This window comes from Rhinopithecus roxellana, chromosome 10 (assembly GCF_007565055.1).
Source record: "Rhinopithecus roxellana isolate Shanxi Qingling chromosome 10, ASM756505v1, whole genome shotgun sequence".
In the NCBI taxonomy this organism is placed as follows: domain Eukaryota; kingdom Metazoa; phylum Chordata; class Mammalia; order Primates; family Cercopithecidae; genus Rhinopithecus; species Rhinopithecus roxellana.
The window spans coordinates 139,751,336-139,774,080 of NC_044558.1; the positions used below are offsets into that span (position 1 = coordinate 139,751,336).

The 22,745-nt window shown below is 45.4% G+C and overlaps 1 protein-coding gene across 5 annotated transcripts in view; it reads left to right on the forward strand.

Annotated features, from left to right (window-relative positions):
• Window positions 1–19,313: 19,313 nt before the first annotated feature.
• The window catches only part of DNM1L (dynamin 1 like), a 67,559-nt gene continuing 64,127 nt past the window's right edge, over window positions 19,314–22,745 (forward strand). For 3 of the 5 annotated variants that reach the window (XM_010370983.2, XM_010370984.2, XM_010370986.2), the window contains exon 1: window positions 19,320–19,579. In XM_010370983.2, coding sequence (XP_010369285.1) covers window positions 19,478–19,579 — 102 coding nt within the window. In that variant the 5' untranslated portion in view covers window positions 19,320–19,477. Of the gene's footprint in view, window positions 19,580–22,745 lie in introns of all 5 variants that reach the window. The other 2 variants (XM_010370980.2, XM_030938416.1) reach the window with 2 other exon arrangements.

The following is a 22,745-nucleotide window of genomic DNA, read 5'->3' on the forward strand; positions in this document are numbered from 1 at the left end:
GGGCGACACAGCAAGACTCCGTCTCAAAAAAAAAAAAAAAAGCCTCCAATAACCACTCCCCATCCCCACAACATGTCATTATGATTAGTGTTCTTATTGAACTTGTAAATACAACAGGGAAATAGAACTGATGTTAGCTGCTATTTGATAACTAAAGAAATTAAGAAAATGTGTGCCTTAAGGAAAGGAGTCCCCTGTGGGATGTTCTGGTTTTGTTTTGTTTAAATGATTAAGTGATTAACATTCAAATCTGAACATATTTTATCACTATTTCATTACATCTCATATTCCTTGTGGACTGTTGGGTAAGGATGACTCTGTAGAAAGGACTTTAAAAGATTTAACAGTGACAAAAGGACACAAGTGTTCTGACTTTAAAACCTCTCTTCAATACTCCTATACTGGCGGTTAAACACACCTCATCTGTGCAGTGGTGAGTTGGGAAGGAAAGAAGGAAGTAGCTGATGCGTGCTCCATTCAGAGACCCAAACACGGTGCTAAGTGCTTCTATCTACCATGTTTTGGGAACATGCTAAGCATCTGTTTACTCCTCGCAATCCAGTAAGGTAGGATGAGGAAATTTAGGCTCAGAAACTTAGAATTCCTCAGGGACGTATTAAGTAAGGAGTGGCAGAGGCAGATTTTAAGCTCAGATATATCTTAGCTTCAAGGCCCACACTGGATAGTAACGGCTACTATTATTGGGCACATTTCATTATACTGGCACACTGTCAAGCCTTTTATTTATCTATTTTTATTTTATTTTATTTTGAGATGGAGTCCCGCTCTGTTGCTAGGCTGGTCTCAATCTCTTGACCTCGTGATCCACCCACCTCGGCCTCCCAAAGTGCTGGGATTACAGGCGTGAGCCACCATGCCCAGCCATACCTAAGTTTCTTAATGGTAGTTACCTCTGGGGAAAAAGGTTTGATGAGGTGTCAGAAGAGTTTAGGTGACTATTATGACTAAAATATCTATATATATATTTTGAAACAGGATTTCGCTCTGTTGCCCAGGCTAGAGTGCAGTGGCGTAATCACAGCTTACTGCAGCCTCAACCTCCTGGACTCAGGTGATTCTCCCACCTCAGCCTCTTGAGTAGCTGGGATGATAGGTATGAGCCACCATGCCTAGTTAATTTTTAAATTGTTTATAGAGATGGGGTACCATTATGTGTCCCAGACTGGCCTTGAACTCTTGGGCTCAAGCAATCCTCCCACCTCGGTCTCCCAAAATGCTGAGATTACAGGTGTGAGCCACTGTGCCTAGCCAGGTGACCTTTATCTCCCCTTCATTTTATAATTTACCTTTATACGATTCATTTTGTTTGTTTGTTTGTTTTTGAGGCAGAGTCTCTGTCGCCCAGCCTGGAGTGCAGCGGCGTGATCTTGACTCACTGCAACCTCTGCCTCCCTCGTTCAAGTGATTCTCCTGCCTCAGTCTCCCAAGTAGCTGGAATTACAGGCGTGCACCACCATGCCCGGCTAATTTTGTATTTTTAGTAGAAACCAGGTTTTGCCATGTTGGTCAGGCTGGTTTTGAGCTCCTGACCTCAGGTGACCCGCCCGCCTTGGCCTCCCAAAGTGTTGGGATTACAGGCGTGAGCCTCCACGCCTGGCCCTACATGATATATTTTAATTTTTTTTTATACTTTAAGTTATAGGGTATATGTGCATTTTAATTTTTAAATTAATTCCCACCGTTTCTTTGAAGTGAAAAAAGTCTACAAACAGGCTTCAGAGAAGCTTCCAGCTTGATGACACATCCTCGTTTGGTGTGTTCTAAAGGTCATCTAAAGGTAACTGGATAGTCAACATGCTAATGTTTTATAATGAGACTTGGAAAGTAAGATGTGAAATCTACAACATGCAGTTGGCAAGGTGGGTGGGAGTGAGGGCAGGCAAGTGGCTTTTGGAGAACCTGAATAGTTTAGCCGGCCAGAGGTGTACGCCTCGGGTAGCTCTGAATTGCTGATCCTGGGAGCTGATAATCTGAGTAAGGGGAGGCCTGGGGAAGTCGGAATTTCTAGGTGAAACTCAAAGATGCTTCTAGGGTCTTTGGGTTGATGTCAGAGCTTGGGATGACCTACCAAAGAGTGCAGCTGGGTCTCAGACATGACAGAAAATAATTGTGAAAGCCTAATTAGTAATTTACCAAATTTAAACAAATTCTGCTAAAAGTCACATTTTAAAATGTATGAGTTGGTTTTGTGTTTTGTTTTGTTGGTTTTTTTTTTTTTTTTTTTTTTTTGAGACGGAGTCTGGCTCTCACCCGTGCTGGAGTGCAGTGGCACAATCTCTGCTCACTGCAAGCTCCGCATCCTGGGTTCAAGTGATTCTCATGCCTTAGCCTCCCACATAGCTGGGACTACAGGTGTGTGCCACTACACCCGGCTAATTTTTGGATTCTTGGTAGAGATGGGGTTTTGCCATGTTGGCTAGGCTGATCTTGGATTCCTGGCCTCAAGTGATCCGCCCACAAGTGCTGAGGTTACAGGTGTGAGCCACTGAGCCCAGTGGGTTGTTGTCGTTGTTTTTTTTTTTTTTTTCTGACAGAGTTTCACTCTTGTTGCCCAGGCTGGAGTGCAATGGCACAATCTCTGCTAACTGCAACCTCCGTCTCCTGGGTTCAAGCAATTTCCTTGCCTCAGACTCCCGAGTAGCTGGGATTACAGGCGCCCACCACCACTCCCAGCTAATTTTTGCGTGTTTTTTTAGTAGAGATGGAGTTTCACCATTTTGGCCAGGCTGATCTTGAACTCCTGACCTCAGGTAATCCACCTGCCTCGGACTCCCAAAGTGCTGGGATTATACGTGTGAGCCACTGTGCCCAGCCTGTTTTTGTTTTTTTCATCTAGAGATGCAAGGAACTCCTAAATCAGGGAGGTTCTGTCAAATTGAGCATGAATAGAACTGAGTTCTGGTTCTCTCTCTGCTAGTAACTAGAGCTGAGAAGTTGAGCTCAACATTTAACCTCTCTGAGCCCTGGTTTCCTCATTTGTAAAATACTACAGTTGGACTAAAATTTAAGATGATGAAAATTCCTAATGTTCCTTTAGGCTCTAATACCATGCAATTCCTAGTGTTCTTATTTTCCTATTGATGGTTCCCCTGCCTCTCTTTGCCTTTGGAAAACCTGTATTTGGTATCATATGTGAGTATAATTGATTGCATGTATAAATATACATAGCCACTTAGATTTTTCTAAATTTCCTTCAAGTGCTTGCTTAAGATTGATGCTGCAGACCAAGTCTTCTCTTAATTCCTCTCCATCCAGGAGGTCCTGATGTCTCAGCCAAAGCTCCTGGGCATTAGTTGATCCCATAGGCATAAATAAGGTGGCTAGAGGGTTCAGCACAAGTACTAATGTTACCGATGAAGGGGGTCCAGGTTTTTGGCGTCTTGAACAAAGAATTAGACAAAACACACAAAGGAAGGAAAGATGAAGCAACAAAAGAAGAAATTTATTGAAAACGAAAGTACACTCCACAGAGTAGGAGCTGCCAGAGTACAGGGGCTCAAGAGCCCCCTTACAGAATTTTCTGGGGTTTAAATATCCTCTAGAGGTTTCCCATTGGTTACTTTGTGTACACCCTATGTAAATAAAGTAGTAGGCTGGGCGCAGTGGGTCACGCCTGTAATCCCAGCACTTTGGGAGGCCGAGGCAGGCAGATAGCCTGAGCTCTGGAGTTCGAGACCAGCCTGGGCAACACAGTGAAACCCTGTCTCTACTAAAATAAAAAAAACAAAATTAGCCAGGCGTGGCAGCGTGTGCCTCTCCTGCTTGAACCCGGGAGGCAGAGTTTGCCGTGAACCGAGATCACGCCCCTGCACTCCAGCCTGGGCGACAGAGCGAGACTCGGTCGGCACAAAATAAAATAAAAATAAAGTTAATGAAGTAGTGGCCTGCAATCAGTCTGATTGGTTGCTTTCCACAACCAATCAGAGGCTGAAGTGAAGTTACAAAGTTACACTCCTATGCAAACTTCTGATTGGTTGCATAAAGCAACCAATTTGAAACCATGCTTTCAATTGAAACCATACTTTCAGTTTTCCATCTGCCACGCAGAAAAAAGGGGGAAGGGAGTTGTAAAGGGAGAGCAGAAAAAAGGGGGAGAGAGGTTGCAAAGGGAGTAGCCTCTGGTCCTTTTGTTACTTAGGTGTGGAAAGTTGGGGTTTTCCTTTTGATTTCGTTCTAGAAAGTCAGCATGAATTGGCCGTAGGCCCCCTGCCTCTAGACCCTATTTTCCTGCCTCACTAATAAACGTATTAAAATCTCCTCTTCAAGATTCGAAGTTTTTATTCAGGCAAATAGGCTGGCTGATTTCAGATAAGGTCTTGTAAGCATTGCACTTAGGCACTAAGAAGTCATTTGTAGGGTTTGTGTCTGCCCTGGTCCAATGTTCACTCTTGGAGTCTGATTTCTAACCCTCAACACACATGCCCTGTATTAAGTACCGGATTTGGTCCTATAACTTCACTTCCATACAGCTAGGAATACTATTATCAAAATTAAAGGACCAAAGGGATATTGAGAGAAAATGTTTGCAACATATATAACACAGCATATTTGCCACAATAAATACAATAAACTCATGCAAATGAGTGTTTTGAAATATCATTGTAATGGGGAAAACAGTGAGCAAAGAATATAAATAGGCAATTCATAGAAAAATAAATACTGGGGCTGGACTTGGTGGCTCATGCCTGTAATCCCAGCACTTTGGGAGGCTGAGGCGGGCGGATCACGAGGTCAGGAGATTGAGACCATCCTGGCTAACATGGTGAAACCGCGTCTCTACTAAAAATACAAAAAATTAGCCAGGCGTGGCAGTGGGCGCCTGTAGTCCCAGCTACTCAGGAGGCTGAGGCAGAAGAATGGGGTGAACCCGGGAGACAGAGCTTGCAGTGAGCCGAGATCGCGCCACTGCACTCCAGTCTGGGAGACAGCGAGACTCCGTCTCAAAAAAAAAAAAAAAAAAAAAAAAAGAAAAAAGAAAAATAAATACTGGGCCAGGAGGTGTGGTGGCTAATGCCTATAATCCCAGCACTTTGGGAGGCCAAGGTGGGTGGATCACATGAGGCCAGGAGTTCAAGACCAGCCTGGCAACACGGTGAAACCCCATCTCTACAAAAAATAAAAAATTAGCTGAGCATGGTGGTGCACACCTGTAGTCCCAGCTACTCAGTTGGCTGAGGTGGGAGGATCACTTGAGCCCAGGAGGGTGAGGCTGCAGTGAGCTGAGATCATGCCACTGCACTCCAGCCTGGACACAGTGAGACCCTGTCAAAAAAAAAAAAAAAAAAAGAAAAAAGAAAAATGCTAAAAAATATGCAAGAATTCTCCAATCATGAAATACAAATAAGAACAATGATTCCTTTTTGGGGGGAAATAATTGCTTTTTAAAACATTTCTTTAACTTTGTAAGCTATCAATTAGCAAAACTAAAAATAGTGAAACTACTCTAGGGTGAGTGTGGGGAAACATATACTCCTGTATGCTTTTTCTATAATGTAACCTGGCACAATTTTTTGGAGGGCAAACTGGCAATACCTATTAAGATTTTAAAGATACATAACTTTTGACTCAGCAATTTCACTTCTAGGAATCTACCCTACTGAAATACTAACATAAGTATGAAAATATACATGTACAAGGATATTTTCTGCAACATTTTCCATAATAAAAATTAAAAGCTATCTATAATCTATCAAGAGAAAAACTGCTAAATTATTATAATCTTTACAAGAAAATACTAGACAGCTCTTGCAAAGAATATTTTGGGGCTTTTATGTGCTGATATAGAAGCTATCTAAATAAGTGGAAGGGGAAAAGCCTATAGCAGAAAGAGCATTGGAGTGCAGGGGCGTGGTCTCGGCTCACTGCAAGCTCCGCCTCCCGGGTTCACCCCATTCTCCTGCCTCAGCCTCCTGAGTAGCTGGGACTACAGGCGCCCGCCACCACGCCCGGCTAATTTTTTTGTATTTTTTTAGTAGAGACGCGGTTTCACCATGTTAGCCAGGATGGTCTCGGTCTCCTGACCTCGTGATCCGCCCGCCTCAGCCTCCCAAAGTGCTGGGATTACAGGCGTGAGCCACCGCGCCCAGCCAGAAGGAGCTTTTTTTCACCAAAAGTCAGATCGAAGAGAACTACATGTTTGTATGCTCTAATTTATATGTTTTTCCGAAGCAGTGAATAGTATGAAGAACAGAAAGATGTTGACAGTGGTTCCCATCTGGGGAGCATGATCAGAGGTGAGGAGCTTTTTATATTTTACATTACTCATTTAATGATATTGCTAGGGACTGAGTTGTGTCTTCCCCAACCTCCCCACCCCCCGCAAAATTCATATATCGAAGCCCTAACTCCCAAAGTGACTGTATTTGGAGACATGGCTTTTATAGAGTTAATTAAGGTTAAACGAAGTCATAGGGTGGGGTCTTGATCTGATAGAACTGGTGTCTTTATAAGAAGCGGAAGAGGCTGGGCGCTGGTGGCTCACACCTGTAATCCTAGCACTTTGGGAGGCCGGGGCAGGCGGATCACGAGGTCAGGAGATCAAGACCATCCTGACTAATACAGTGAAACCCCGTCTCTACTAAACATACAAAAAATAAGCCGGGCGTGGTGGCGGGCGGCTGTAGTCCCAGCTACTAGGGAGGCTGAGGCAGGAGAATAGCGTGAATCTGGGAGGCGGAGCTTACTGAGAAGCCATGATCTCAGTACATGGCTTCAAGTTTTGTTCAAGTTTTGTCAAAGCAGGGGAAGAGATCTAGAGGGTTGAGCAAGGTTTTTCACTGACTTAGTCCAAAAAAAATGCACGTCACTTCTGCTCACAGTTATTGCAGAACTAGTTATGTAGCCCTAACGCAACTGCAAAGGAGGCTGGAGAATACAGCGAACATATTTGAGGAATTACTAATATCTGTCATTCTCCTTGTTATGAGTTGGACTTGATAACTTCACAGTGGCTATCAAGTTAAAATGAGGTCATCGCATAAGCTCTAATTCAATATGACTGGTGTCTTTATAGAAGGAAATCTGGGTTGGGTGTGGTGGCTCACGCCTGTAATCCCAGCACTTTGGGAGGCTCAAGGTGGGTAGATCATGAGGTCAGGAGATCAAGACCATCCTGGCTAACATGGTGAAACCCCGTCTCTATTAAAAATACAAAAAATTAGCCAGGCATGGTGGCAAGCGCCTGTAGTCATAGCTACTCGGGAGGCTGAGGCAGGAGAATGGCTTGAACCTGGGTGGTAGATGTTGCAGTGAGCTGAGATCACGCCGCTGCACTCCAGCCTGGGTGACAGAGCGAGACTCCGTATCAAAAAAAAAAAAAAAAAAAAAAAAAAAAAAAAAAAGAAGAAGAAGAAGAAGGAAATCTGTATATGGAGATGATGTGAACACACACAGGAAGAAGAGGCTGGGAGCAGTGGCTCATGCCTGTAATATTTTGGGAAGCCCAGGCAGGCAGATGACGAGGTCAGGAGTTTGAGACCATCCTGGCCAACATGGTGAAACCCTGTCTCTACTAAAAAAAATACAAAAATTAGCTGGATCTGGTGGCGGGTGCCCGTAGTTCCAGCTACTCAGGAGGCTGAGGCAGTAGAATTGTTTGAACCTGGGAGGTGGAGGTTGCAGTGAGCCAAGATCACGCCTGGGTGACAAGCGAAACTCCATCTCAAAAAATAAACACACACACACACACACAAAGAAGATGCCATGTGAAGATGGAGGTAGAGACTGGGGTTATGCTGCTACAAGCCATTAAATGCTTGAAGTCACCAAGTGCTAACTGCTAGGAGACAGGCATGACAGATTCTCCCTTACAGCCCTCAGTAGTGTTGGATATAAAAATGTTCTAGGAATAAATGCTTGGTGCAGCGAAGTAAAACTAGCACTTAGGCAAAAGTTTAATTACCTCAGCAAGGCAATTTACTTCTGCAGAAGGGTGCTACCTGCGTCTATCAAGATTGACGCACAGAGAACAAAGGAAACCAGAATTTTTTCTATCTTTAATGCAATCTTTACTTCTGTGTCCCTCCCCCATGGGCTGGGGTTGGACTGCACAATCTGAGCTGACTTGATTGGCTACTTGTATATATATATTTAAATACAGAAGGGGAGGGGGACATGAGGTACAGAGGTGGAGCATGTGAGATGTGCAGTTTTAGGGGAACAATGGGTGCAGGTAACCAAGGGAACAGATGAGCTATTGATTAACTACTGAGATGACTTGATTGGCTACTTGTATATATATTTTTAAATATAGAAGGGGAGGGGGACATGAGGTACAGAGGTGGAGCATGTGAGATGTGCAGTTTTGGGGGAACAATGGGTGCAGGTAACCAAGGGAACAGATGAGCTATTGATTAGAGCTGATAGGAAAGGGGTAGCCTGTTTTACAGTAACTAGGGGCAAGGAGGAACAGGAAAGTTGAGTTTGAGAACAAAAGACAAGGAAGTTAGTAGGCTAAATTTTTGAAGAGAAACTCAGAGAAATTCATTGTATCTTACTGTAGGAACCAATCCTTGGGAACCTTGGTCTTAGACTTCTAGCCTCCAAAACCATGAGACAACACATTTCTACTGTTCTAAACCAACAAGTCTGTGGTACTTTGTTACAGCAGCCCCAGGAAATATATTCCACCATCAAGTTTACACAAAAAGAGATTCATTCATTCGTTCATTCATTCATTCATTCAACAGTCTTGCTCAGTTGCCCAGGCTGGTGTGCCGTGGTGCGATCTCAGCTCACTGCAACCTCTGCCTCCTGGGTTTGAGCGATTCTCAAACCTCAGCCTCTCCAGTAGCTGGAGTTACAGGCATGCGTCACCATGCCCAGCTAATTTTTGTATTTTTAGTAGGGATGGGGTTTTGCGATGTTGCCAGGCTGGTCTTGAACTCCTGGCCTCAAGTGATCTGCCTGCTTTGGTCTCCCAAAGTGCTGGGATTACAAGTGTAAGCCACCACACCTGGCCAGAAAGATATTTAATATGGGAAATTAGATGCTTATAAATCTGTTAGAGTGCCTGGGAAAAACAGGTGTTAGCTAGACATCCAGGAATTACTTCCCGAACAATGTCACAAAATCAGTACACCAGAAGTTACTGTATATTTATCATAAGCAACAGCTGGCTCTCAGGATCTTTTTATCTCGACTGTTATCTGAGAATCAGGAAAATATCATCAGAACCATTAAGTCCAGAACCACGTCATGCTTCTCATGATCTTGCATCCCAGAGTAGATGTCCCTTTTGTTTGTCATAGTGTACTAGGGAGCCTTTAGATCTGCAAAGGTAGTAGTTAACCAAGGGCTAAAAGCAAAATTTCTCTTCACCATAAAATATGAGCAAACTGAGTTTGCGTGGGGGAGACAAAAAAACAGAAAAACAGAGAAGGGAGATATGAAAAGCTTCTAAGAATGTCAAACAACATTTGAGAACCTGGAGTAGAGTTGTAAAGAAAAAAGGCTAATGAGAAGGCTTGAGAAATGGGGCAGGTGAAGTTTAAATGCAGGGACGTCTAACAAATAATTTTCAGTTGTCACTGCTGTAATTTAAAATCACCGTTGCCGGGCGCAGTGGCTCACGCCTGTAAGCCCAGCACTTTGAGAGGCCAAGCTGGGCGGATCACCTGAGGTCAGGAGATTGAGACCAGCCTGGCCAACATGGTGAAACCCCGTCTCTACTGAAAATACAGCTGGGCGCAGTGGCTCACACCTGTAATCCTAGCACTTTGGGAGGCCAAGGCAGGTGGATCAACTGAGGTCAGGAGTTCGAGACCCGCCTGATAAACATGGAGAAACCCCCCCATCTCTACTAAAAAGGTACAAAATTAGTTGGGCGCAGTGATGCATACCTGTAATCCCAGCTACTCAGGAGGCTGAGGCAGGAGAATTGCATGAACCCGGGAGGCAGAGGTTGTGGTGAGCTGAGATTGCACCATTGCACTCCAGCCTGGGCAACAAGAGTGAAACTCTGTCTCTCAAAAAAATATATACATAAAATAAAATACAAAAATGAGCCGGCATAGTGGCCCACGCCTGTAATCCCAGCTACTTGGGAGGCTGAGGTGGGAGAACCTCTTGAACCCAGGAGGCAGAGTTTGCTGTGAGCTGAGACCGTGCCACTGCACTCCAGCCTGGGCTACAGAGCAAGACTTGATCTCAAAAATATATATAAATATAAATAAAATAACTCTATTATCTCAAATAGTTACTAAAATATGCCACACGTTTTGATGGTAGGAGGATAAAAAGAAGGGCTATGTTCTTTGGGGTGCGGGTGTGGAGCAAAGGGAAGAAATCAGGACCATATCTCAACTCCCAAGTTATTTTGTTGTTTACTGCTCTTAATTGTGTTGTCACACTGCCCTCTCATGGTCCATCAGTATCTCACTAGATTCAATTTCTGGCTTCTGAACCATCTGGCCAGTTCCACCATCTGCAGACAATTTCCTGCACCTGCTAACAAAGTATGTGTTAAGCTCGAGGCCTAGGGAGTAGCAAATTGATTAAAGCTGTTTACTTTATCATCTTTGCAAAACATGGGCAGTTTCCAAAATATGACAAAGAGGCTTCCCCAACAGAGCTGTATATTTTATATTAACATTAGGTCCCCACTAACCACGATAATTTGAAGGTGCAGATACTGGCAACTTGGCTGTGATTGATGGTCAAAATGTTGGCATAAAATGATACTGGACACATGCGATAAAAATAGTTTGAATGACGTTTCCCAATATCAATTAATTTCCAGTTATTAATTTAATCCAAAATAAACTTCCTCTCATTAGGGATTTTAAGTTAGAACAAAGCCAGGCTACTCCCTAGCTAAGTAACTTGGCACCTGTTCTAATGAGGAGTCCTATGCCAAGCCAGACTCATATGTGTTGGCAAGATTTGATTGCCAATCCTGGTTGCAATTATATCAATTCAGAGCCGCTTACATCCTTGTTATTTCAGATTTTCCAAATAAAAAAGAAAAGAAAACTCCATATCCAGTAGACTAATATTATGTAACAAGCTTCATACGAGGTAGTGGGGGAAACCAGCTAAATAAGATAATCACTTCTGCCCTTTGTGAGCTCACTGTTGGTGAAGGGGGAGGGCATATTAGTGCCATATCCACAGTTCCTCCCTGCTCTCCAGCAAAATATATTGCCTGGCTAAGATCCATATGCCTAACAAGTACTTCATCAATATGTGTTGAATTAATGAAGAAAGGAATGAAGACATGAGGCAGAATGTGTAGAGGTTAAGAGTTTGCCGCCGGGCATGGTGGCCCACACCTGTAATCCCAGCACTTGGGGAGGCCAAGGCAGTGGATCATCTGAGATCAGGAGTTTGAGACCAGCCTGACCAATATGGTGAAACCCAGTCTGTACCAAAAATACAAAAATTAGCTGGGTGAGGTGTGTGCGCCTGTAGTCCCAGCTACTGGGGAGGCTGAGACAAGAGAACTGTTTGAACCTGGGAGGCAGAGGTTGCAGTGAGCTGAGATCGCACCACTGCACTTCAGCCTGGGCGACAGAGTGAGACTCTGTCTCAAAAAAAAAAAAAAAAAAAGAAAAGAAAAAGGAAATCGTTTGCCAAAAAGCCCCTTTTCATCCCATCTCTGCCACATACTAGCTATGTAAATTTACCACTTGACTTCAATCCCTGGAGCCTCTGTTTCCACATCTCTAAACCTACTTCATGAGGCTATGATAAAATGCTTAGTATTGTGCCTCACATACAATAAGCACTTAAATAATAGTTCAATAATACTGTGTGAAAAGGGCAACAAAGAAAAATGGAGAAATTCGTGTGGTTAACAACGGGGATTAGAATTCCGACATTATGTGCTGTGCATTTAAAAATATGGGGAAGTTGGCCGGGTGTGGTGGCTCATGCCTGTAATCCCAGCACTTTGGGAGGCCGAGGTGGGTGGATGATGAGGTCAGGAGATTGAGACCATCCTGGGTAACACGGTGAAACCCCATCTCTACTAAAAATACAAAAAATTAGCCGGGTGTGGTGGTGGGCGCCTGTAGTCCCAGCTACTTGGGAGGCTGAGGCAGGAGAATGGCGTGAACCCGGGAGGCAGAGCTTGCAGTGAGCCGAGATCGCACCTCTGCACTCCAGCCTGGGCAACAAAGCGAGATTCCATCTCAAAAAAAAAAAAAAAGAAAAAAAAAATATGTATATATGGAAGTTACTGAATTTGGGGAAGTTCTTCAAGGTGAATAAAGAAGTTTATTCTTGCAAACCAATTTATTCCTTGGGATAGGAAACATGATCTCTGGAGACATTGACTCATGTGCTTACAGTTCTATAACCAGAGAGAGAACATATTTTTGTTCAAATTCAAGTTAGGAAATTCTCAGAGAAGGATTCTAAATGGTTCTGCAGGTCCATCCCTAGACCAATCACCTTACCCAGGTGCAGTAGGCCCTCCAGCAAGTCCATGTCCTAATCCCTGGAGCCTGTGGACTTTGTGTCTCAGGAGAGACTCTGGAGATGTGATTAAGGGTACAGGCCTTGAGACAGGGAGATTATCCTGGGTTGTCCAGGTTGGCCAAACAAAGATGGGCTCTTAAATACAGAGAAGCTTTTCTGGGAGTCAGAGGCCTGATGACAGCAGAAGAGTTAAAGAGATGCGACAGGCCGGGCGCGGTGGCTCACGCCTGTAATCCCAGCACTTTGGGAGGCCGAGGCGGGCGGATCATGAGGTCAGGAGATCGAGACCATCCTGGATAACACGGTGAAACCCTGTCTCTACTAAAAATACGAAAAAAATTAGCTGGGCGTAGTGGCGGGTGCCTGTAGTCCCAGCTACTCGGGAGGCTGAGGCAGGAGAATGGCATGAACCCGGGAGGCGGAGCTTGCAGTGAGCCGAGATAACGCACCCCGGTCTGGGCAACAGAGTGAGACTCCGTTTCAAAAAAAACAAAAAACAAAAAAACAAAGAGATGCGACGTTGCTGGCTTTGAAGAGAAGGAGGTCACCAGCAAGGAACGCAAGGGGCCCTTAGAAAAGGCAAGGAGGTGGATTCCCTGCTAGAGGCTTTAGGAGGGTTTGCAGCCCTGGTGACACCTTGATTTTAGTCCAGTGAGACCTGTGCAAGACTACTGAACTATAGAACTGTAAAACAATACTTTTTTTTTTTTTTTTGAGATGGAGTCTTACTCTGTCACCCAGGCTGGAGTACAGTGGTGTGATCTTGGCTCACTGCAAGCTCTGCCTCCCGGGTTCACGCCATTCTCCTGCCTCAGCCTCCCGAGTAGCTGGGACTACAGGTGCCCGCCACCTCGCCGGGCTAATTTTTTGTATTTTTACTAGAGATGGGGTTTCACTGTGTTAGCCAGGATGGTCTCGATCTCCTGACCTCGTGATGTGCCCGCCTCGGCCTCCCAAAGTGCTGGGATTACAGGCATGAGTCACCGCGCCCGGCCACGTTTTTGTTGTTTTAAGCCATTAAATTTGTGGTAATTTGTTAAGGCAGCAATAGGGAACTAATATCCTAGAGAAGCAAGGCAGAAACCAGGGTCCCAGGTCTCGGCTCCTCCCCAGTTCTCTCTGGCCATATGCTGTGAGGCAGCTTGCGGAATGAGATCCCCTGAGGCCTCCACCACAGCACACTCACCTCATTCCACAGGAATGAACTGCGTGAGAGAATGAAATAGATGATGTAGTGATAAGATGTAGAGCTCTGATTCTGCCTGAGCCCCTAGTTTCAGTCATTTTTTTTTTTTTTTTTGAGATGGAGTGTTGCTGTGTCACCCAGGCTGGCGTGCGGTGACATGATTTTGGCTCATGCAACCTCTGCCTCCCAGGTTCAAGCAATTCTCCTGCCTCAGCCTCCCAAGTAGCTGGGATTACAGGCACTCACCACCCCCTCCAGCTAATTTTTGTGTTTTTAGTAGAGACGAGGTTTCACGATGTTGGCCAGGCTGGTCTTGAACTCCTGACCTCAACTGATCCGCCCATCTCGGCCTCCCAAAGTGCTGGGATTACAGGCCAGAGCCACTGCGCCCAGCCATTCCAGTCATTTTTGAGGCAAGTTAGTTCAGAGTTAAATTTCTGTCACTTGCAATTAAATTATCCTGCCTAAATCATAAAGCTATGATGAGAGAGGGATGGTTGAAGGAGAAGAGGTGTTTTTTGTTTTGTTTTGTTTTTTTTTGAGATGGAGTTTCATTCTGTCACCCAGGCTGTAGTGCAGTGGCGTGATCTTGGCTTGCTGCAACCTCTGCCACCTGGGTTCAAGCAATTCTCCTCCCTCAGCCTCCCAAGTAGCAGGGATTACAGGCGCATGCCACCTGCCCGGCTAATTTTTTCTATTTTTGGTAGAGACGAGGTTTCACTGTATTAGCCAGGATGGTGTTGATCTCCTGATCTTGTGATTTGCCCGCCTTGGCCTCCCAAAGTGCTGGGATTACAGGCATGAGGCACCGCACCCGGCCGAAAAGAGGTTTTTTTAAAGGCCTTTTGAGACAATGTCCGATAATGGTTTAATGTGATTTCCACAGGAAGCCACTGAAGAACACATTATTCCTAGATGAGCAAAGATTCTTTTTTGTGGGAAATCCATTTAGCCATTTATTGGTTCTGAACGTAAAACGTGAGAACTCACATTGGTTTTGTTTTCTTCTTCTTCTTTTTTTTTTTTTTAGTTAGAGTTTTGCTCTTGTTGCCCAGACTGCAGTGGTTCAATCTTGGCTCACTGCAACCTCTGCCTCCCAGGTTCAAGCGATTCTCCTGCCTCGGCCTTCCGAGTAGCTGGGACTACAGAACACACGCCACCACGCCCGGCTAATTTTTATATTTTTAGTAGAGATGGGGTTTCGCTATGTTGGCCAGGCTGGTCTTGAACTCCTGACCTCAAGTGATCCACCCACCTTGGCCTCCCAAAGTGCTGGGATTACAGGAGTGAGCCACCACGCCTGGCCCCAGATCGGTTTTTCTTTTCCTTCTGGTGAAACACACTGTGCACAGTGTATCCTACCTTATGTTTTTTTTAAGTTACCAAATTGGAGCCACTTTCAAGTCTTTATCATTTCCTGTTTCTTTTCCTCTGTGCCAGATTAACTCAATGTTCTAGAGTCTAGACAGCTACTGGACAATCCTACTTAAGACTGATTGGTGGTATTAGTGATAGGAAGACTTTTGAGCACTGGTCACATGATCATTTTCCCTTCTAGAAAAAGATGCATGTTAATAAAAGACTCTGGATGTTCCATCCCAAGAGGTAATTTATAATTTAAATGAAAACATATAATGGCATGCAGCATCCATTATATTTTACTTTCTGGAATATATGTAAGTTTGCTTTTCTGATTTTGTCATTAGCAAATAGGAAAAGACTGCATCCATTGTTGCCACATATAAAGGAAAAACAGTTGTAGTTCTATCAGTTTTGCTCCAGGACACCTCAGTCCTTTAAAGCAGTTACTGAGTATGCCCATGAAGCTTTACCATGAGCCTGCTTCGTATTTTTTTGTCTGTCTTTTCTTGTTAGGAAGAGTAGAGACTGCTCACAATTTTCTCTTTCCTTTTTCATTTTTTTTTTTTTTTTTTGTTTGAGACGGAGTCTCGCTCTTGTTGCCCAGGCTGGAGTGCAATGGCATGATCTTGGCTCACTGCAACCTCTGCCTCCTGGGTTCAAGCAATTCTCCTGCCTCAGCCTCCTGAGTAGCTGGGATTACAGGCATGCACCACCACGCCTGACTAATTTTTGTATTTTTAGTAGAGACGGGGTTTCTCCATGTTGGTCAGGCTGGTCTCAAACTCCCAACCTCAGGTGATCCGCCCACTTTGGCCTCCCAAAGTGCTGGGATTACAGGCATGAGCCACTGCACCCCGCCTTCTCTTTTCTTTAGAAGAAAACGAAAGCTCCATCAACAGAGGGGTGAGAAGCAAAGTGGGTAATATCTGACTATTATGCAGTATTATATTTGGTAGAAAGTCAAGAGACTTGGAATAAAACTGTTTTTTGGAGTTCTGAAATTTTTGTCTTATTTTATCTCTGCAATTTTTTTTTTTGAAAACAATCAAACAGAAGATATTTACAAAATCTGTCAAGATGCCAAAACACCACTATTGGATCTTTAGGTCTTAGCTTATTTCATCCGTTTGTTCACAAATATTTATTAGGCACCTGCCATTTGTCCTGCTGAACAAATCACGCATGTTCCCCGCAGCAATTGTGTACAGCTAAGCAGGTGAATAGCACCCACTGGAGTTGCGTAGTGCACAACTTCCACTACTGCTGGTGGTCCTTGTCCTCATGGAGATTACATTTAGTAACCTCTAGGAAGTCTTTCTCGAACCTCTATCCTCCTGCTCTGAATGGAAAAAGTGCTCTTCTTATGTTTCCTTTTTTTTCTTTTCTCTTTCTTTCTTTCTTTCTTTCTTTCTTTCTTTCTTTCTTTCTTTCTTTCTTTCTTTCTTTCTTTCTTTTCTTTCTTTCCTTCTTTCCTTCTTTCTCTCTCTCTCTCTCTCTCTCTCTCTCTCTCTCTCTCTCTCTCTCTCTCTCTCTCTCTTTCTTTCTTTTTTTTTGAGACAGGGCCTCACTCTGTCACCTAGGCTGGAGTGCAGTGGCATGATCACAGTTCACTGCAGTCCCCACCTCCCAGGCTTAAGTGATCCTCCTACCGCAGCCTCCAAAGTAGTTGGGACCACAGGCATGCACCACCATGACAGGCAGGCGAATTTTTTTTGTATTTTTTGTAGAGACTGGGTTTTGCCATGTTGCCCAGACTAACCTTGAACTCCTGACCTCAAGTGATCTGCCCATCCCAGCCTCCCAAAGTGCTGGGATCACAGGCGTGAGCCACTGCATCTGGCCTCTTCTTATGCTTTCCATAACACAACCAGTCATAGTACCTTACCCAGTTATAATGGTGTCATCACCTGTCTCCTGTGTTAGACTGCAAACTCAGGAGACTGAGATGATGACTGTCTTGTTTGTCACTTTCTAAGGACTGGGATGCATCATGATTTAAAGAGTCAAAAATCCCTGTCTTCTAGGAGCTGATAATCTAGCAAGGGGATAAAGGTAGTACACAAGTTCAATATGCAGTATGTTAGAAGGAGATAAGTGCAATGGAGAAAAATAAAGTAGGTGGGGCGGGGGGCTTTCTCCTCATCTGCTTTATTTATTTATTTATTTATTTATTTTGAGATGGAGTCTTGCTTTGTTGCCCAGGCTGGAGTGCAATGGCAGGATCTCGGCTCACTGCAACCTCTGCCTCGTGGGCTCAAGCGATTCTCCTGCTTCAGCCTCCTGAGTAGCTGGGATTACAGGCATGTGCCCCCACACCTGGCTAATTTTTGTATTTTTATAGAGATGGGGTTTCACCATATTGGCCAGGTTGGTCTTGAACTCCTGATCTCAAGTGATCCACCTGCCTCGGCCTCCCTAAGTGCTGGGATTACAGGCATGAGCCACTGCGCCCGGCCTTTCCTCACCTGTTTTAATTCTTTACTCAAATGTCACCCTTTTACTTTGAGATAGGAAATCTTTGGAGGTTTGGAGTAGAGGAGGGAGGGATACTATCTGTCTAAAAAGAAAAACAACATTTATAAATATAACAGCATGGGCTGGGCATGGTGGCTCAGGCCTGCGATCCCAGGACTCTGGGAGGCCAAGACGGGCGGATCTCTTGAGGTCAGGAGTTCGAGACCAGCCTGGAGCTAACATGGTGAAACCCCGCCCCCCACCCATCTCTACTAAAAATACAAAAATTTTCCCAGCGTGGTGGCGGGTGCCTGTAATACCAGCTACTCAGGAGGCTGAGGCAGGAGAATCGCTTCAACCCAGGAGGAGGAGGCTACAGTGAGCTGAGATTGCGCCACTGCACTCCAGCCTGGGCGACAGAGTCAGAATGTGTCTCAAAAAAAAAAAAAAAAAAAAAAAAAAGAACAGTATGAGCAAAGAGCGAGTAAGGCAGTTATCAGATGTCTACTTTGCCAGGAATCAGGCCACAGCAAATAAAGGTTTATACATAATATCGATAATAAATGCCTAGCTTCCCCTGTAAAACTCCAATACTCTTAGTATTTTTTTTTCATGAACACCTCCCCCACGCTGCTCGGACTCCTACTTTTTTTTTTTTTTTTTTTCTTTTTGTAGAGATGAAGTCTCACTCTGTTGACCAGGCTGGTCTCGAACTCCTGGCTTAAGCGATCCTCCTGCTTCCGCTTCTTAAAGTGCTGGGATTACACCGCGCTCCGTCCTGAACACGCGTTTTGTTTGTTTGTTTGTTTTTGAGACGGAGTCTCGCTCTGTCGCCTAGGCTGGAGTGCAGTGGCGCGATCTCGGCTCACTGCAAGCTCTGCCTCCCGGGTTCGTGCCATTTTCCTGCCTCAGCCTCCCGAGTAGCTGGGATTACAGGTGCCCGCCACCACGCCCGGCTAATTTTTTGTATTTTTAGTAGAGAGGGGGTTTCACCGCGGTCCCGATCTCCTGACCTCATGATCCACCCGCCTCGGCCTCCCAAAGTGCTGGGATTACAGGCGTGAGCCACCGCTCCCGGCCTGTTTTTTTTTTTTTTTTTTTTACGAAACCCCTGGAGAACCCGCGTATTCTAACCTGGGCTGGTTTTTGTATTTTTGCAAAATAACACTCCACACATTCTAGTATCAGCGTACAGATTTTTTTGCACCCAGTTTGGTTGTCTGCGGCCATAAGCTGTTCTTTAAGCCTTTTCCAACCCGTTCTTCCAGAGAAAGTGTCTTCATAAGGAAGTGACATTGGATAATTGAGACACATCATTGTGCTTAACACATATTCACACCCGGCACTGTCACATCCATCGTGCCTTGAGGACAGGCATAAATGTATGGTTTTCCGGCCGGGCGCGGTGGCTCAAGCCTGTAATCCCAGCACTTTGGGAGGCCGAGACGGGTGGATCACAAGGTCAGGAGATGGAGACCATCCTGGCTAACATGGTGAAACCCCGTCTCTACTAAAAATACAAAAAACTAGCCGGGCGAGGTGGCGGCGCCTGTAGTCCCAGCTACTCGGGAGGCTGAGGCAGGAGAATGGCGTGAACCCGGGAGGCAGAGCTTGCAGTGAGCTGAGATCTGGCCACTGCACTCCAGCCTGGGAGACAGAGCGAGACTCCGTCTCAAAAAAAAAAAAAGTATGGTTTTCCTCCTGCGCTCCCCGCCCGCTCCTAGCCTTTGACCAGAGCCCGCGCAGCATCCCAGCCCCAGGCAAGGGCCTGCCGGTGCCCGCGCAGCCTCCTGGAAGCCGTGGGCACTAGCGTTCCTCCGCGCCAGAACTACAACTCCCAGAAGGCCTTGCTCCTCTTCGCCTCCCTCGCAGCGCATGGCCTGCCGGGAAGGGGCAGGTAGCTGGCGGGCCCGGTCCAATGGGTGCCGGCTTCCGAGGAGAGGGAGGAGGAGAGGAGGAAGGAGGCGAACTCTGGGCCCCGGCCCCATTCATTGCCGCGGCCGGCGGGCACTGGGGCCCCGTGTTTTCAGAGTCATGGAGGCGCTAATTCCTGTCATTAACAAGCTCCAGGACGTCTTCAACACGGTGGGCGCCGACATCATCCAGCTGCCTCAAATCGTCGTAGTGGGAACGCAGGTGAGAGCAGCAGGCGGCGTTCGCTCGGGACAGACCCTGGCCGCAGGCCTGGTCGGTGCTGCGGCAGTGCCCACTCCCACGCCAGCCTTTGCGGCCTGTGGGAGGAGGGCCTTGCTGGGGGCCCCAGGGCTCTCCGGGCTCTACCGCACCGCCCGCCCGCGGCAGCGTTGCATCGAGGCGGAGAATCCGGGGCCCGGCCAGGGGCGGAGCCGGCGCGGCGGGCCTGGATGGCCCGGCGGGTCCCGGGGGCAGGAGAGGGAAGGATGGGCCGGCGGGCGGAACTGAAGTCCGCTGGGACCGGGCGCGGCCTCGTCCGCTTACCGCTGCCTCCAAGGGCACCTGGGGGACGCGCGGGGCACTCGGGGCCGCGCTGGGCTCGGTGGGTTGGCTGTTCCCATCTCGGTTGGCTTTCGTTCGACGGGTATTTTATTCTCCTTGCCTTGCCCAGGGACTGCGGAGTTAGTTTTGGAATCGCGCTGTTGAGGCTGGGAGACGCTACCGTGCGTGAGCGCCAGTGTTTTCCTGCAGTGTAATCCCACCAGGTCTCGAGAACGCCGAATAAGCATTTAAAAAACAAAACAAAACAAAACAAAACGTGTATCTAGAGTTCTGCGGGTGTTGGGAAGGAATATCCGATTTTTCTGCGTAGGCTGTGGTTTTTGTCTTCCACAGTTTTGTGATCGTTACCTAAATTGGGCATCAGTTTCTCCGGTCTTCTCATAGCTAACTCTTTTTTTTTTTTTTAATGCAGAAATGTTGAGGAAATAAATGTTATTTCTAGAGTGACAGAGGAGTGTAAGTTTCCTTTTCTCTGCCTGCTGCTTTTATTGACCTAGGAATCATAGGACTTCGATTAGAGTTCAGAGAAACGGATTTTAGAAATTAGTATACTGATTTTAAGTGCCTTCATTTCTTAATAGTATGTTTTCTATTGAGAAGGTGACGGTTTCCCCATCATTTTCCATGAGGTACATAGTATAGGGTATAAATATTATGAGAAGGAACTTAGTGTTCAAAGTATTAGTGGCTATCCAGACACCGGAAACTATAGACATCCCGTACTCGTTTGTTTGCTTGGCTTTTGTTTGTTTTTCTTTTTGAGAAGGAGTCTTCGCCCAGGCTGGAGTGCAGTGGCGCGATCTAGGCTCACTGCAAGCTCTACCTCCTGGGTTCACGCTATTCTCCTGCCTCAGTCTCCCGAGTAGCTGGGGCTACAGGCGTCCGCCACCACGCCCAGCTAATTTTTTGTATTTTTAGTAGAGACGGGGTTTCACCATGTTAGCCAGGATGTTCTCGATCTCCTGACCTTGTGATCCGCCCGTCTCAGCCTCCCAAAGTGCTGGGATTACAGGCGTGAGCCACCGCACCCGGCCTGTTTGCTTGGCTTTTAAATAGTTGAAGCAATAGAAATTGTTTTAGAAACACATTTCCTTGGTCTGCGATAGGATTGGGAAAGATTCTGCTCAATCTTGCCTACATATTCTAGTGTTTGTAACACTTAAAATTTGTAATGTTTGGAGACTCAGAAGCATCAAACATAAATTACAAGGAATATTTTTTATTGAACATAATTTTGTTCAGTCAGGGACATGTAGTAAGTGCTCTGTAAATATTTTGAATAAATATTGCTCACTCTAACCACATAAGGTTTTAAAACACTGGTACTTTTATCATCAAAAACCAGTTTTTGTAAAAAGAATTAGAGATAATATAAATTGAGTCTTTGATAGTAAGTGATTCAGAAGTGTCTCCTAGCTGCACACTACAAACTTTCCATATACTTTTAAAAGAGATTCTCAGTGCTTTTTAAGAATGAAGAAGTAAAAGAATTAGGGATATAGTGTGTCAGCATAGTTTAAAATCAATACTTTTTTCTTTTTACACAAAATAGAGTTTATTTCGGTCGGTAAACCTGTTGGCAAAATACAGAGTGGCAGGAGAGAAAAGTAAAGATCCCATCCTTCTGAAAGCCATTAACGTGCAGAAACCATCCTAGAACTGACTGATATGCTGATACTGATATGCTGTATCTGCATGTTGATGTTTGACATTTCTCAAGAGGTCAGTTTTTCTGCTTGGTTTAATGAGGGTTATCTCCATTTACGTTCTTATTAACTGATAATCAGTCTTTTACTCAAGTACAGAAGAAATACAGAATAGAAATTATCCAAGGTAGGCAGATCACTTGAGTCCAGGAGTTCAAGACCAGTCTGGGCAATGTGGGGAAGCTCCATCTCTACAAAAAATACAAAAATTAGCTGGGTGTGGTGGTGTGAACCTGTAGTCCCAGCAACTCAGCTGGCTGAGGTGGGAGGATCACCTGAGCCTGGGAGGTTGCGGCTGAGGTGTGTGCAGGAGTGCATATCACTGCACCCCAGCAGAGAGAGAGAGAGAGAGAATAGAAACTATTTTCTCCCCACACCACTGTGCCCCCCCCACCGCCTTTTTTGTAGTGTGTTGGGGAAACAAGAATATCTTCTTGGTTTGGATACTAGTACACCATTACTTTGTGATGTCTGCCATTTTTACTGTTTGCTATTATGTAACATATATATACCTCACATTTATATTTAATGGAGTAGTTGTAGTGAGTGAATTCCAGACATATAAGTGTTTTGTACTTAGTTCTGCCTAGTAAACCTATTGGCAGTAATCATGTCTTCAGAATACAGGTTTAAATTTGCCAGGTACTATGGTGTGTGGCGTGTGCCAGTAGTCCCAGCTACTTGGGAATACTGCCTGAGTCCAGGAGTTTTAGGCTGCAGTGAGCTATGATTCTGCAATGGCATTCCAGCCTGGGCAACAGATGAGACCCTGTGTCTTAAAAAAATTAAAAAAACAACTACAAGTGTAGTGTCTATCCTACATATTATCCATACCTTAAATGGCTTCAGTTTCTATCTTGTTAAACTTTTTGGAACGGTGATTCTCAGACTCGAGTGTGTATTGAGAATCACTTTGGGTTTGAGTTTGGTTTTTTTTTTTTTTTTTTTTTTTTGAGATGGAGTTTTGCTCTTGTTGCCCGGGCTGGAGTGCAATGGCATGATCTCGGCTCACTGCAACCTCTGCCTCCCAGCCGCAAGCGATACTCCTGCCTCAGTCTCTCGCGTAGCTGGGATTACAGGCATGCGCCACCACGCCCGGCTAATTTTGTATTTTTAGTAGA